This window comes from Entelurus aequoreus, linkage group LG11 (assembly GCF_033978785.1).
Source record: "Entelurus aequoreus isolate RoL-2023_Sb linkage group LG11, RoL_Eaeq_v1.1, whole genome shotgun sequence".
NCBI classification, from domain to species: domain Eukaryota; kingdom Metazoa; phylum Chordata; class Actinopteri; order Syngnathiformes; family Syngnathidae; genus Entelurus; species Entelurus aequoreus.
In genome coordinates, this window is record NC_084741.1 from 35,339,977 (window position 1) to 35,357,373 (window position 17,397).

General features: G+C 40.5%; 1 protein-coding gene across 6 annotated transcripts in view; it reads right to left on the reverse strand.

Annotated features, from left to right (window-relative positions):
• mrpl13 (mitochondrial ribosomal protein L13) overlaps positions 1-17,384 on the reverse strand; it is a 42,754-nt gene extending 25,370 nt beyond the window's left edge. For 2 of the 6 annotated variants that reach the window (XM_062063083.1, XM_062063085.1), the window contains exons 1-5: positions 17,261-17,384; positions 13,007-13,130; positions 11,772-11,865; positions 11,521-11,581; positions 8,809-8,895 (exon numbers count right to left, since the gene is read on the reverse strand). In XM_062063083.1, coding sequence (XP_061919067.1) covers positions 8,809-8,895; positions 11,521-11,581; positions 11,772-11,865; positions 13,007-13,130; positions 17,261-17,287 — 393 coding nt within the window. In that variant the 5' untranslated portion in view covers positions 17,288-17,384. Of the gene's footprint in view, positions 1-8,808; positions 8,896-11,520; positions 11,582-11,771; positions 11,887-13,006; positions 13,131-16,508; positions 16,581-17,260 lie in introns of all 6 variants that reach the window. The other 4 variants (XM_062063079.1, XM_062063080.1, XM_062063081.1 and 1 more) reach the window with 4 other exon arrangements.
• Positions 17,385-17,397: the final 13 nt, after the last annotated feature.

The following is a 17,397-nucleotide window of genomic DNA, read 5'->3' on the forward strand; positions in this document are numbered from 1 at the left end:
TTACACTTTCCATCATTGTAACTGAGCTACTGTGTGGAACAATTTCCTTTGTGGATCATTAAAGGCCTACTGAAACCCACTACTACCGACCACGCAGTCTGATAGTTTATATATCAATGATGAAATCTTAACATTATAACACATGCCAATACGGCCGGGTTAACTTATAAAGTGACATTTTAAATTTGCCGCTAAACTTCCGGTTCGAAACGCCTCTGAGGATGACGTATGCGTGTGACGTGGCCCGGCGAACACGGGTATGCCTTCCACATTGAAGCCGATACGAAAAAGCTCTGTTTTCATTTCATAATTCCACAGTATTCTGGACATCTGTGTTCGTGAATCTGTTTCAATCATGTTCATTGCATTATGGAGAAGGAAGCCGAGCAAGCAAAGAAGAAAGTTGTCGGTGCGAAATGGACGTATTTTTCGAACGTAGTCAGCCACAACAGTACACAGCCGGCGCTTCTTTGTTTACATTCCCGAAAGATGCAGTCAAGATGGAAGAACTCGGATAACAGAGACTCTAACCAGGAGGACTTTTGATTTGGATACACAGACGCCTGTAGAGAACTGGGACAACACAGACTCTTACCAGGATTACTTTGATTTGGATGACAAAGACGCAGACGTGCTACTGTAAGTATGCAGCTTTGGCTTTTTTTTGCGTATGTACGTAACTTTTTTAAAATATATAAGCTTTATGAACCTTGGGTTAGGTGAACGGTCTTTTGGGCTGAGTGATTGTGTGTGTTGATCATGTGTTTGAATTGTATTGGCGTGTTCTATGGAGCTAGGAGCTAGCAGAGGAGCTAGGAGCTAGCATAACACGTACCGTACCTTACGTGCGCGTCACGTACGTAACTTTTTAAAAATATATAAGCTTTATGAACCTTGGGTTAGGTGAACGGTCTTTTGGGCTGAGTGATTGTGTGTGTTGATCAGGTGTTTGAATTGTATTGGCGTGTTCTATGGAGCTAGGAGCTAGCAGAGGAGCTAGGAGCTAGCATAACGAACACGCAGGTGTTATTATGCAGGATTAATTTGTGGCATATTAAATATAAGCCTGGTTGTGTTGTGGCTAATAGAGTAAATATATGTCTTGTGTTTATTTACTGTTGTAGTCATTCCCAGCTGAATATCAGGTACCGTGAGTATGCAGCCTTGGCTGCTAAACATTCGATAACTTGACCGTATGTGCGCGTCACGTACGTAACTTTTTAAAAATATATAAGCTTTATGAACCTTGGGTTAGGTAAACGGTCTTTTGGGCTGAGTGATTGTGTGTGTTGATCAGGTGTTTGAATTGTATTGGCGTGTTCTATGGAGCTAGGAGCTAGCAGAGGAGCTAGGAGCTAGCATAACAAACACGCAGGTGTTTTTATGCAGGATTAATTTGTGGCATATTAAATATAAGCCTGGTTGTGTTGTGGCTTATAGAGTATATATATGTCTTGTGTTTATTTACTGTTGTAGTCATTCCCAGCTGAATATCAGGTCACCCCCGGCTCTCACAGCATCTTCCCTATCTGAATAGCTTCAACTCCCCACTAGTCCTTCACTTGCACTTTACTCATCCACAAATCTTTCATCCTCGCTCAAATTAATGGGGAAATTGTCGCTTTCTCGGTCCGAATCTCTCTCACTTCATGCGGCCATCATTGTAAACAATAGGGAACTTTGCGTATATGTTCAACTGACTACGTCACGCTACTTCCGGTAGGTGCAAGCCTTTTTTTTATCAGATACCAAAAGTTGCAATCTTTATCGTCGTTGTTCTATACTAAATCCTTTCAGCAAAAATATGGCAATATCGCGAAATGATCAAGTATGACACATAGAATAGATCTGCTATCCCCGTTTAAATAAAAAAAATTCATTTCAGTAGGCCTTTAAAGTTCGTCTATGTCTAAGTCTAAGTATAAACATGACAATCTACAAAGTGCAAGGCTCCTGGCGCCACCTACTGATTACAACGTGCATTACAGGAAGAAATATGTTTTACAAGGTAAAATAAATTGTCATAAAGTTTTAAAAACCTTGAAAAATTATGTGGTCATGTTCTTAAAGTAAATATATATTTCTATGTATTTGATTATGGCTATTATTAGACTTAAGTGTAACATGAATAAAATGATTTAATAATACTTTTACATAATATTTTCTAATTACTTATGCCTAAACAATTATTTTAGTTATTTTAATTACTTTACAATTGAATTAATTTTATTTCTTAACATTGAAAAAACACAACTTTTTTCGCCAAAAATAAAAATTCTGGTATTTTTACAATTATGTATTTTTTGTTGTGTAATTACACATTTATGATTCTAATATTAAACTTATATGGTTAAACTACGACTTTTTTCTTCATTACCTTTATCTTTTATTTTTATTAACGTTATGAATGTATTATCTTAAAACATAATTACTTTTTTCTCTTAATATTCTACTTTTTTTTGGTAAATTACAACTTTTTGTTCTTGTAATTCATTCATTTTCTATACTACTTATTCTTATTAGGGTCGTGGGCTTTGAGTGACAGGCAGGGTACACTTGGACTGATATATTGCCAGCCAATCACAGAGAAGATCTAAGGGAACAACCATTCACACCTACTGTATGGACAATTTAGAGTTTATTTTGTTTCAGTGTTAGAGTCTCTAGTGAACGTAACATACATTTTTTGGGATGTGGGAGGACCCGAGTCGGTAACCGATAGAAAAACATGCACACGCCCACGCGTGCCCAGAGATTCGAATCTGCATCCCCTGACTATGACCAACAAGCTAACTATTAGGTCTCTGAGTCGTTGCTTGCAAAAAGTACTCAAAAAATAAAACATTAATTTGTTCCTCATAACATTAGGACTTATTCATCAATCCATTTTCTCCCGCTTGTCCCTTTCGGGGTCGCAGGGGTGCTGGAGCTTATCCCAGCTCCACTTGCGCGGATGGAAGGGTACATCCTGGACAAGTCCCCACCTCATCGCAGGGCCAACACAGATAGACAGACAACATTCACACTCACATTCACACACTAGGGCCAATTTAGTGTTGCCAATCAACCTATCCCCAGGTGCGTGTCTTTGGAGGTGGGAGGAAACCGCAGTACCCAGAGAGAACCCACGCAGTCAGGGGGAGAACACTTTAGGACTTAATTATTCTAAAATTAAGATATTTGTTCCCCAATTTAATACAACTGTGTTCTAATCTGAGTCCTGAGCAGTGGCGATTGCTCTAAGACTGCAAGGGAAGCTCAGCTTGCCCTAAAATGTCAAAAAATAAGTGATTAAATATATAGTGTTGTGTGTACATGTTATTGACTAAATATGCGCTACAACATGCTCTTTTGTTCAAAATCAGCTTCTTATCACTGGTAACGACGCGGCTTTCCTCTCTCTCATTCCCGCAGCTTCACGGTGCTTTAAACAGTATAGACGCTGCGCGTCCACAGATTTCAATGGGGAAGCAAACACTGCTGCGAAACGAGACGAGACATTGGATAAATGCTGGGCTTTGTCCCGCCCATTGGACGCTCAGCATCTCTGGGGGTCTATGGGGCAGTGGGCAGGCCTCAGCTGGCCCGGACGCTCAACTTCTGCATGATGATGGGATGATCTGTCTAAGGCTGATTCCCTTTTTGATTGACAGCAAAATGAGCGAATTGTTGAACTTGTGTTGTTAACGTCCGCGGGAGCATTTTTCAACATTCATTCTGTTGTTCTGAGTTGAACCGGAGACTTTCCAGATCCTCTTAGCGACATTTTCTTTGTTAAAAACGACTAGCAACAAATATAGCTTCTATTGCTGGTGTTTTTTTGTGTTTGGAGACTGACTTCTTTCACTCTGCAGTTTCTGTCCTTACTGAGCAGCGGGTGCTGCTGATCCCCTCCACCATCTTAAAGCACTCACAGGCGGACACACTTCGCACTAGCCTCGCGCCAGTAGCAAGCTGCACATAATGGCAGATCTGTCATGTCTGTGATTATGTTTTGTTTTAGTCATGTTCGGATTTGGTTTTGGACTTTTTGTGCACTTTTATTTGTCACCATAGCAACCATTAGTTTCACCTGGTTCACATTGTCATGTCACGCACCTGTTCACGGTTAGAGTCACGCACCTGTTTTCACTGATCATGTCACTATATAAGCTTTTCTGTTTCTGTTGTTCGTCCTGGCGACATCACATTCACTCCTGCCACTCTGTTCACGCTCATGATCCATGCTGTTCTTTTTCATGTCCTGTTCTGGTTCCAAGTAAGTTTTCTTTATTCAAGCCTTAGTTTGCAAGTTTGTTTTATGTCCTAGTTCTGCCTTTGTGCTAGTGTTTTGTTTTCATAGTCGTTTTGTACCTCCACTGTGTGCGCCTTTTGTTTATTCCTTTTTTATTGTTAAATAAACATGTATTTAAATTCACGCCTCGCACGCGCCAATTTTCCTTTGCCTTCTGGGAGAACCAACCACGCCAGGGACCCAGTCCTGACAGTATGTCGCCAGCAGAAAAATTCTCCCGCAAGAAAGTTGGACAGTTTGGATGAGGCTTCATGGGAGGTGCTGCGCGCCATGGAGACCGAGACGCTGCACTTTTCCCCCAGGGAGCGCAGGGGGATGATGTGGGGGAATGGAGGCAAGCTGGTGCCGATCGGCGCATCGTTCCCGTCCCGGAAGCGTCGCCAAGGACGAGGAAAGACTTCCGCGAGCCGGCAGGACACGCCGCTCCCACAAGCCCCTCCCCCTCCGGGCGGAAGCAAACAGCAGCCAGCCCGGCTTCGCCCTGATGACGTCACAGACCAGGATTTTTTTTTCAATACTTTTTCTTTTGATCACTCACCTCCAGCAAAAGACTGTAAAAATGATAAGACATTATCATGTTTTTACAAATTAGATCCTGTCAATCACAGTCACCCAGTTTTCCTGCCCCGCCCCCCAAGACTCAAACCCCGCCCCCGTCACAAAATGTTTCTTTTTATCCACCCACAAAAGCCCAGGTGGGGGGGAAGGAAAGACATTTTGGACAATTTAGAGGGGAGGATTTAGCCCCCCTCCTGACCTCCCTCCACCCACCCCAAAAGACGGTTCCAGACCGCGGGGAGCGCGTCTGGGATCCGCTCCTTGAGGGGGGGGCTAGGGCTGGGAACTGTTTAGGTGGGGTGGTTCAGCATCGCCATGCCAAGCCACAGCCACCAGCACGGCCGCCACCACCAGTCTTTCGACCTGCCAAGCCACAGCCTCCAGCTAGGCCACCTCCACCTGCTCCACGCCCAGCTCCACGCCAAGCGCCACCAGTACCTGCTCCACGCCAGGCACCTGTCGCAGCTCCACGCCAAGTTCCGCTACCTGCTCCACGCCGCCAAGCGCCACCAGTACCTGCTCCACGCCAGGTACCTGTCGCAGCTCCACGCCAAGTTCCGCTACCTGCTCCACCCCGCCAAGTGCCGCCAGTCGCAGCTTTACGACGCCAAGTGCCGCCAGTCGCAGCTTCACGACGCCAAGTGCCGCCAGTCGCAGCTTCACGACGCCAAGTGCCGCCAGTCGCAGCTCCACGACGCCAAGTGCCGCCAGTCGCAGCTCCACGACGCCAAGTGCCGCCAGTCGCAGCTCCACGACGCCAAGTGCCGCCAGTCGCAGCTCCAAGACGCCAAGACCCCTCAAGCCAAGACCAAGTCCAAGACCCCTCAAGCCAAGACCAAGTCCAAGACCCCTCAAGCCAAGACCAAGATCCCTCACGCCAAGTCCAAGACCCCTCACGCCAAGTCCAAGACCCCTCACGCCAAGTCCAAGACCCCTCACGCCAAGTCCAAGACACACCACCCAAAGACCAAGACTGCCAAGACCAAGACTGCCAAGACCAACACCAAGACTGCCAAGACCAACACCAAGACTACCAAGACCAACACCAAGACTGCCAAGACCAAGACTGCCAAGACCAACACCAAGACCAACACCAAGACCCACGCTGCCAAGACCAAGACCCACGCTGCCAGGACACGCCACGCCAAGCTTTTCCGCCCGACGCACCACGCCAAGCTTCGTCATCTGCGACTGCCACGTCGACGAAGCGCCTGCCTTCTCGTCGGCCATGGATGTGGCCAGTCCATGGGCGTCCGCCACGCCAGGTACGCCGACCTCCTCGTCGGCCACGGATGTGGCCACTACCTGGTCGGCCGCCACGCCAAGTGCGCCCACCTCCTCGTCAACCATGGATGTGGCCATTCCCGGGTCGCCCACCTCGTCAGGTACAGCGGCGGTCTACGCGTCGCCGCCACCTGATCCTGCCCCGGTGGATTCGGGGACACCTGGTCTGGCGACCCACCGCCATGTCCCCCTCCCGCCCTCCCATGACTCTCGATCCTGCCTTGTTTTGTTTGTTTTGGACATCTGGGATCTGTCCGTAAGGGGGGGCTCTGTCATGTCTGTGATTATGTTTTGTTTTAGTCATGTTCGGATTTGGTTTTGGACTTTTTGTGCACTTTTATTTGTCACCATAGCAACCATTAGTTTCACCTGGTTCACATTGTCATGTCACGCACCTGTTCACGGTTAGAGTCACGCACCTGTTTTCACTGATCATGTCACTATATAAGCTTTTCTGTTTCTGTTGTTCGTCCTGGCGACATCACATTCACTCCTGCCACTCTGTTCACGCTCATGATCCATGCTGTTCTTTTTCATGTCCTGTTCTGGTTCCAAGTAAGTTTTCTTTATTCAAGCCTTAGTTTGCAAGTTTGTTTTATGTCCTAGTTCTGCCTTTGTGCTAGTGTTTTGTTTTCATAGTCGTTTTGTACCTCCACTGTGAGCGCCTTTTGTTTATTCCTTTTTTATTGTTAAATAAACATGTATTTAAATTCACGCCTCGCACGCGCCAATTTTCCTTTGCCTTCTGGGAGAACCAACCACGCCAGGGACCCAGTCCTGACAAGATCATTTTAATGTTTGTTTTTTTATTGAACAACAAACATAGAGTTATAATGCACACAGGTGTACAAACTACTGTCATTAGTAGCAACGATTGGAGCTACATCTGAAGGTGTAGAGGAGCTTCTCCTGTTTAAAGCAGCTCAATCCAAAGACATGCACCTGGGGATAGGTTGATTGGCAACACTAAATGGTCCCTAGTGTGTGAATGTGAGTGTGAATGTTGTCTGTCTATCTGTGTTGGCCCTGTGATGAGGTGGAGACTTGTCCAGGGTGTACCCCACCTGCCGCCCGAATGCAGCTGAGATAGGCTCCAGCACCCCCCGCGACCCCGAAAGGGACAAACTGTAGAAAATGGATGGATGGATGGAAGTCTTACAACCGCAACACCATGGGCCAAGGCCGTTCAAGTAGCCTTGCTCTGCTGGCCATTTAGAGGACACTTGTCAAATCCCTGTAAAAGACACCTTCTTGGTACGACAGGGTCACAGATCACTTTCTTAAAAAGGAACGGAGGGTAGAATTTACGTATAAATAAACCAACACATTTTATGATGTAGGCCGAAATTGAGCTTCCCCTCCTTGAGAGACCAGCATCCGCCACTGGTCCTGAGTCAAACTTTGTGCGCAGTCTTACATAGGGTTGGGTATCGTTTGAATTCGAACGATTCCGATTCTCTGTTTCGATTCCGATTCCTGGCGATTCTCGATTCCGATTCTTTTAAGAGGCAGGGTCAAAAAAAAGTTTAGGATATTTTAAATGAGCTAGCTAACCTACAGTCTTTCTGAATGAAATAGTCTGACATTCTCCATCAATTTTAATTCTATTAACTTTTTATGAACTTTACTATAAATTCCTCACAGGGCTGTTTTCAACTACAATATAAATATCAAATCTATGAACTTGAATATAAATATTATAAATTATGAATACATTTTCCCAGGGGTACACTTTCCTCAAGAGAGCTTTATTTTTGAAAACCTCATGAAAACACATTTACACAAGTGTATGATGCTGCAGGAAACCTCATGAAAACACCTTTACACATAAGTGTATGATGCTGCAGGAAACCTCATGAAAACACATTTACACACACAAGTGTATGATGCTGCAGGTACTTAAAAATGTTACCGTGCTTCCACTGATGGGCTAACCTGGTGCAGAAAAGCAAATAAACAATAAGAAACAACTTGCAAAACCCAGTCCAGATTAGCAGCAGGTACAGTATAAAATCAGAGACAGTTCTTGTTTAGGAAAATGGCCATATCCGCCTTCTCAGGCAGGATGCGTGAGCGTTCTGGACAGATAGTGTCTCCTGCTGTGGAAAATACATGTTCGCTGGGTGTGGAAGAAGCTTGAACGCATAAATAGGAGAAAGCGAGATCTGACAGCAAAGGATAAGTCTTTTGTTGGTTCCACCGGACCACCACCATGCAGCAGGGTCGTCAGACATAAGTATCGGTGGAACGTCCTGGTACATCTGCAGCTCTCTCTCCACTCGTTTCTTGATGGACATGGAGCTCAGTGATTTCGCGGTTATTTCATATATTTTTTTGTAAAGTAGAGCTACACTTTCGACCGCCGACGCCCGCTATCCATGCTTGAGCTTGACTGACTCGCTCGGCTATGCTAACACTTCCGGCGGTGGGCGCTTCTTCGTTGGTGTTCAGCGGCTTCTTCTTCCGGTTTGGCGGACATATTTTTTTCCGGTCGTCGGACTGGGTATCGAAACTAGGAATCGAAATTTAAACTTTTGAACGATTCCGGGAGAATCGGAAAGTTAGTCCCGGTTCCAATCGATACTCGATACCCAACCCTAGTCTTACATCATCAAAACAATCGATAAGTGTGCACTAGCGTGTGAAAGAGGAGACGAGGAAATGAAACATACGTGTTCAGGAAAGATGTGTAAGCGCTGCATCATTGTGTGTCGCTTGATGTTCTTAGGCAACATTCCATACACTGCTAGCTTCACTATCTGATGACAGAAGTGGTTTAAAGGTTAGTGTGCTCAGTGACAAGGATGTGTCTTCAATTCTACAAACAAGCCCTAGAAAAAAATGCTGTAATCACCAGACTTGGAAGATGTTCATTCAGTTGTTTAATTTTGTAGAAAAAAAATCAGATAACAGAAATGACACAAAACTATAATCATTTTAAATTGCAACTGTTTAGTTTTAAGAAACACTAAAATAAATCAGGATAAAAAGTGGTAGTAAGTAGGGCTGTGAATCTTTGGGTGTCCCACGATTCGATTCAATATCGATTCTTGGGGTCACGATTCGATTCAAAATCGATTTATTTATTTTCAATTCAACACGATTCTCGATTCAAAAACAATTTTTCCCCCGATTCAAAACGATTCTCTATTCATTCAATACATAGGATTTCAGCAGGATCTACCCCAGTCTGCTGACATGCAAGCAGAGTAGTAGATTTTTGTAAAAAGCTTTTATAATTGTAAAGGACAATGTTTTATCAACTGATTGCAATAATTTAAATTTGTTTTAACTATTAAATGAACCAAAAATATGACTTATTTTATCTTTGTGAAAATATTGGACACAGTGTGTTGTCAAGCTTATGAGATGCGATGCAAGTGTAAGCCACTGTGACATTATTGTTCTTTTTTTATTTTTTTTATAAATGTCTAATGATAATGTCAATGAGGGATTTTTAATCACTGCTATGTTGAAATTATAACTAATATTGATACTGTTGTTGATAATATTCATTTTTGTTTCACTACTTTTAGTTTGTTCTGTGTCGTGTTTGTGTCTCCTCTCAATTGCTCTGTTTATTGCAGTTCTGAGTGTTGCTGGGTCGGGTTTGGTTTTGGAATTGGATTGCATTGTTATGGTATTGCTGTGTATTGTTTTGTTGGATTGGTTAATTTTTTTTTAAATTAAAAAAAATATATAATTTTTAAAAATTAATAAATAAATTAAATAGATTTTTTAAAAATGAGAATCGATTCTGAATCGCACAACGTGAGAATCGCGATTCGAATTTGAATCGATTTTCCCCCACACCCTTAGTAGTAAGTAATAGTTTCATTTTTAGATCAAGCAGAGTAAAAAATTATGGAATCATACAATTCTGAATAAAATTATGGAATCATGAAAAACTAAACAAAAAACACTGCAACACACCACTGGTAATTTGTTGCACCACCTCTGGCTTTTATAACAGCTTGCATCCTCTGAGGCATGGACTTATTGAGTAATGAACAAAATATTCATCAATCTTGCTCCAACTTTCTCTAATTGCTGTTTTCGGATCAGCTTTGCAGGATGGAGTCTTGTCATGGATCATTTTCTTCAATGTCCACCTCAGATTTTTATTTGGATTGAGATCCAGAATATTTGCAGGCAATGACATTGACCTTATGCATCTTTCTTTAAGTAAAGTTTTTACAGTTGTTGCTCTATGCCAAGATGCAATATTATCTTGAAAATTATGTCATCATCTCCTAACATTCTTTCCATTGATGGAACAAAATGTGTGTCCAAGATGTCAAAGTAATCTTGTGCATTTATTGAAGATGTAATGACGGCCATCTCCCCAGTGCCATTATCTGACATGCAGCACCATATCGTCAATGACTGTAGAAATGTGCATGTTTTCTTCAGGCTGTCGTCTTCATAAGTCTCATTGGAACAGCACCAAACAAAAGTTCTACATCATCACCTTGCCCAATGCAGATTCACGATTCATCACTAAATATGACTTTCATCCAGTCATCAATAGTTTACCATTGCTTTTCCTTGGCCCATTGGAACCTTGTTTTTTCATGTTTAGGTTCTAATGACGGCTTTCGTTTAGCTTTTCTGTATTTATATCCCATTTAATTTAAGCGCTTTCTTAATGTTTGGTCACAGACGGTGACTCCAGTTTCAGCCCGTTTGTTCTTTACTTTGCTGTGTATTTTCTGGTTTGAAGACCTATTGCTCGACGTTTTCTGTCTTGATGCTTTGATATTTCCTTTGGTCTACCAGTATGCTTGCCTTTTACAACCTTCCCATTTTGTTTGTACTTGGTCCAGATTTTAGACACAGCTGACTGAACAATTAACATATTTTGCAACATTGCGTGATGATTTACCTTCTTGAAGAAGTTTGATAATCCTCTCCTTTTTTTCAATTGATATCTCTCCTGTTGGAGTCGTGATTTATGCCGACACACCTAGTGTAACAGCTGTCCAAAGTGGGAAAACTCATTTTTAACTGCAGACTAATAAACAGATTTCATTTGATGCAGATGTTAGCTTTAGAAATTTAAATTTACAGGGTGATCCCAGAGTTGTTTCACTCTGCTTGATCTAAAAATGAAACTGTTACTGACTACATTTTTTTTATTATTATTATTAAAAAAATATTATTGATCTCTTTAAGTGTTTCTTACAGTCAGAAAAAATTAAACATCCTTCAAGTCTGGTAATTCCATAATTTTTACAGGGGTTGAAACACATGAATGACAGGATAAAAAGTGTGTGTGTGTGCGTGTGCGTGTGCGTGTGTGTGTGTGTGTGTGTGTGTGTGTGTGTGTGTGTGTGTGTGTGTGTGTGTGTGTGTGTGTGTTGTCAAATGTTTGTGCCACTTACAGCTTTCGGATCTTTGTGATGGAGTTGAGCAGCAGTGACTTGTTTGAACCCTCCTGGATAGCTTTGGAAAAGACAAAAAGAATACTTCAAAATCACACATTAGACTTCCAAGGCTTTAAGATTTGAGTACATGTCTCTTCATTTATCTTTGCTCCTTTAGGACGATGCCTTTATTCCACACAGCAGTCAACTTTGGACCCAAAGAGACTAAAAATTGTGCTTTTCTAAAGCGTCTCTTGGCGTCCTTTTACCCCGTGTGGGACGAGTAGACTTTCTGCTCCCATTTATTTCCAGAGAAGGCGATGTGTTTGGTGTTGATCACCACCACATGATCACCACAATCACCTGCACACACAATACAACACACTTTGTGGTTTTAATTATTATTTTCTGCCACCACTAAAAGTGCAGACAAAATAAACCATGGTAATAATAGTAAAAGTACTCTAAATAATAGTGTATTATTATTGAATAAATAATAAATGCACTATAATAATTAGGTATAGTACACATTTCTGGGGTTAATGGATCCGTATTTATTTTTAAATGAATGTGTAAAAAAATAAAAATAAACATTTAGAAAAATAGTCACAGAAATATTACTGATAATAATCATTGAACTAATATATGAATTAATATATTAAAAGTGATATATTACAATGTAATACAAAATTGCAACAACAAAAAAATATATATACTGTATATATATAACTAACTGTAAATGTTTTACTATTAAAAATAAACAAATATAATACATGCATATATGCAAATACATGTTTATACTAATAATTATTTTAATAGTCAATAAATGCAATAATACAATAAGCTAATAAATTACATATCAAACTGTGTGGTACCAAAATGTATATTAAATATTCAGTTATATAATGTGTGCAAAATATAAAATATGTGAACATGATTTAGTTATTTCTTTGTAATAAAACATGCCACTCAATAGACCTATTTACTGTTACAGGAATTACAGGTGAATCGTTTAACATCAAATGTATCTTTGTAGGCATGAGATATTTAAAGATGGTGAAATAATATCAATATCATTCTGTTACTTCATGTTTGAGCTTACCTTAAAGGGACTGTTTGCAACATTTACACAGATGCCTGGAGGGCGCCAACTTTCCAATGTATTTTACACAGTATATCCCGCCTTTTCACGGCTTCTCTTACGTAATGACGTAATTGTGTATGTACATAACGCATGCACACGCATTAGCTTTAAGTGTTGTTAGCTAATAATAGCAATTTGGATAGCTAGCGTTAGCTGTCATTAAATGTATATTCTATCATAACGACAACATGAGTGCAAATTGTTTGATGCTTCTCTTCGACTGATTTTGAATGTCTGCATGCACCCCTGCGAATACGTGTTGACGAGACCGGGTGATATACCTTTACAGGTGCTAAATTGGATTAAAATGTGAAAGAAAGAAAAAATCTATTGTGTTTTGCGTTTGCGCCATTAACTCACTGAGTGTGTGGTAAATAGGTTTGTGCTTTCCTTGTAGTCGAACTGAACACATGGTCGCTATCTTCCCAGGAGGCTGCAACCTAGCATCGATTAAGAACCATGAGCGAGCAAAGGTGGCCCATTGCTGAAAGGACATAAATATATAACATTATTATTTCATTGAAATAGCACCAACACACAATATACAGTAATTACATTCCAAAAGGATATTAAATGCATTGTATGCCAAATGACCAATAATTAGTCCATGCATATAACATAAGCTATACCAGTAATTCTGAAACTGTGGTACACTTACCACTAGTGGTACGTGGGTTATTATTTAAGTACAATGGTAAATGTTCTTATATTCTAACTGTGTTACTGTTAAAACTGTGTGTAATGTTACCGTGGCCATAAATATGAAATATACTTGTTAAAGAAAACCTGTTTTACTTTTAATTAATACTTAGGCGTACTACGCTACAGTATTTTAATGTTGGTTATTGTGGCGGTACCCGCAGTGTTTTCGGAGGTGGTACTTGTCTTGTTAAAATAATAAAAATGTTTGAGAACCACTGGGCTATACTACCAAAAACAGCACAAATTAACATTTTAATAACATTCTCATACAACTGAGATTCAATGAATGAATTGCATTGCAAATAGACTGCAGTATTTGCATACTTGATAGATAGTACTTTATTGATTCCTTCAGGAGAGTTCACTCAGGAAAATTAAAATTAGATGAAGTGTTTAAAATGTAACACAGTGACAACACAAACTACAAAATGTCAACACAACTGGTGCACAACATAAATCTACTAAATGCTTTAAGACTGAATCACAATTCTTGCTGTTCTTCATTTAAACTAAGTCATGTATTTATGTGAGGCAGCACGGTGGACCAGGGGTTACTGCAGCGTTTCTCAAAGTGTGGGGCGCGCCCCACTGGTGGGGAATAGAGACATGACAGGTGGGGCGCGTGGAACGGGAGGAAATTTCACTTTACTTTTTTTTTTTTTTTTAATTATATTCTTAGATTTTTTTTTTTTACTATGCTTTCATTTTCTATACACACTGTAAATCACTTTGTGATTCTGTCTGTGGAATCCGCTATATAAATAAATGTAAATTACTTATTTTTCCTGTAGGCTTTAAATTTCTAGTTAGGAGCGCAAGTTTGACAGACATAGCAACAGTAACTAATGGGGGCGGGGCTAAGCGGAAGCTTTGTGAATGGCGAGTCACTGTGCGAGGATTTGCTGTTTTGCAAATACATAAAAAATAGAGCCACTGCTGATGAGCTGTTCGAGATAATGGACAGTTTCCTCAAAGAACACAACCTTAAATGTGAAAACTGTGTGGGCTTTTGCTCTGATGGCGCACAGACCATGGCAGGGTAAAGAAACGGGCTGCAGGCTCTAATAAAGAGGGTTGCGCCAAATGCGCATTGGACACACAGCCCCGAACTCAATGAGGTTTTAACAGTGGCAGTGTCAAGCCTGCAACCCCGATTTGAAAAGCTGTGCAGTGCAAAACAGGCTCATTGCAGCCACTAATGCCCTTTGAGACACTTGTGATTTAGGGCTATATAAATAAACATTGATTGATTGATTGATTGATAATGCTGGAGTACTGTAAAACTCATGTTCACTTGCAGGGGCGCCGAAAAGGGGGGGTAAAGGAGACGGATTCTAGGGGCCCATGATGGAGGGGGGCCCAGAGAGGCCCCTAATGATGATGAAATTATAATACAGAAAAAATAATGACACTAAGTTATTAACTAACATATAATCACACATGTTTTATTTTCCATGTACTGGTAACAATACCTTTATTTGTTTTGGAAGCATCAACACCCACAGGGCCCTCCCTTCCCCCCCTCTATTTACGTAAAATGGTTCAGTCCGACTGGATTAGCTGCAGGTAGAGCACCAACGATTTGTCACAGACAGCGCCACAGCGGGCAAAGCGGAGGAGGCAGCAGTATGCCTCAAAAATCAGGCAGCCAAAAAAGAAAGGAAAATAAAATAAGAGAGAAGGAGTTGAAGGGTCGACAATATGTCACCCAATATTTCCCAAAAACAGGTGGGTTTGTTAGTTGTGGTGGAAAGTTATGCATATTAACTTTGTCCCTGTCTGTGGTAATAAGCTAGCTCACTTTTCTCACCATGTTAGCTCAAGAAAACTCTGGATTTTTACATTTTACTGCTATATTAGTTAAATAATCAATCCAGTCAAACATTTATCAAGCTGTTGTTATTCAATAAAAGTTGATCTCCCCTCTGTCAAAATGATGCCTCATTCTGAACAGAGTCAAGTGCACCACCAGCAGCAGCAGCAGCAGCTGTCTGTCAGCCCCCAAGTCCCCCTGCCCCTGAATCAGCCCCAGTGCCCCCACATGAGGAAGGAGGTGAGCAGCTGTGTGTGTTGAAATAATAATGATAATAATATAATACAAAATATAATACATTTTACTACAGTCTCAAGAATCAGTGGTGCAGTAAATAAATGACTCAAAATTAATTCCATTGTATTCAGAATACCATTAAAATGCATAATTGTATGTAAAATAGCATCAAAAAATGTTGCCGCTGTGTTGGGGGCCCTGTAAAGATTCTTTTCATGGGGCCCAAAATCCCTAGCGGCGCCCCTGTTCACTTTCTCTGTCTTGCCAAAATGCATAGCTCCTCCTTTTTTTTTGCAAAGATTGCAAAGTGGCACTTTTATTTTATTTATTATTGAACTTGATGCAAGTTATTTGATTTATTATTGAACTTGAAGCAAGTTATAACACTTTTATTGTATTTATTATTGAACTTGATGCAAGTTATAACACTTTTATTTGATTTATTATTGAACTTGATGCAAGTTATAACATTTTTTTTGATTTATTATTGAACTTGATGCAAGTTATAACACTTTTGATTTATTATTGAACTTGATGCAAGTTATAACACTTTTGTTTTATTTATTATTGAACTTGATGCAAGTTATTTGATTTATTATTGAACTTGATGCAAGTTATAACACTTTTGTTTTATTTATTATTGAACTTGATGCAAGTTATTTGATTTATTATTGAACTTGATGCAAGTTATTTGATTTATTATAACAGTTATAACACTTTTATTTGATTTATTATTGAACTTGATGCAAGTTATAACAATTTTTTTGATTTATTATTGAACTTGATGCAAGTTATAACACTTTTGATTTATTATTGAACTTGATGCAAGTTATAACACTTTTGTTTTATTTATTATTGAACTTGATGCAAGTTATTTGATTTATTATTGAACTTGATGCAAGTTATAACACTTTTGTTTTATTTATTATTGAACTTGATGCAAGTTATTTGATTTATTATTGAACTTGATGCAAGTTATTTGATTTATTATTGAACTTGATGCAAGTTATACCACAGCTGCACCGTTATTTTATTTATTATTGAACTTGATGTTATTTTATGTTATTGAGTTTGAATGTATACAACTTGATGTTACTTGATGTTCAATACATTTGAAAATGTTAAGCTTGGCATTAGCGTTCTGTTGGGGCGATGGGGGCAGGTGGGGCTGGAAAACTCCCCCTTGTCCAAAGTGGTGGATGACAAAAAAAGTTTGAGAACCACTGGGTTAGTGCATGTGCCTCACAATACAAAGGTCCTGAGTAGTCCTGAGTTCAATCCCGGGCTCGGGATCTTTCTGTGTGGAGTTTGCATGTTCTCCCCGTGACTGCGTGGGTTCCCTCCGGGTACTCCGGCCTCCTCCCACCTCCAAAAACAAGCACCTGGGGATAGGTTGATTGGCAACACTAAATTGGCCCTAGTGTGTGAATGTGAGTGTGAATGTTGTCTGTCTATCTGTGTTGGCGACTTGTCCAGGGTGTACCCCGCTTTCCACCCGAATGCAGCTGAGATAGGCTGCAGCGCCACCCGCGACCCCGAAAGGGACAAGCGGTATAAAATGGATGGATGTATTTATGTAAAGAAACCTCAGATACGGAGTTATAAATGTATAAAAATCGTGCTAATAGTGAACTAAAGGTAAAACACCAATCTATGTGGGTGATTTTAGTCTACTATAGTGCTTGGTCTGGTTGAACTATTGCATTTTTTTAACAAATGGAGATTTTGCGGCAAGTAATTATAACGCTCGTATAGTGTTAGTGGCGAGTAGCTAAAGCTTACGTCGTGAACTGATGGCGACTTCTAAGGCAAACGTGTTAATGTGATATATAATAAATAAATAAATTAATAAATTAACCTACCTGTGCTGATCTAGAGAAACTTGACATTTTTGATGATTATAGCAACATCCTCCACATACTTGACCCTCAACGTGAATGGCTGTGCATCAAGTATTTGTACTCGGTTGAAACATTGAAGTTAATATAACAGTCCGCAC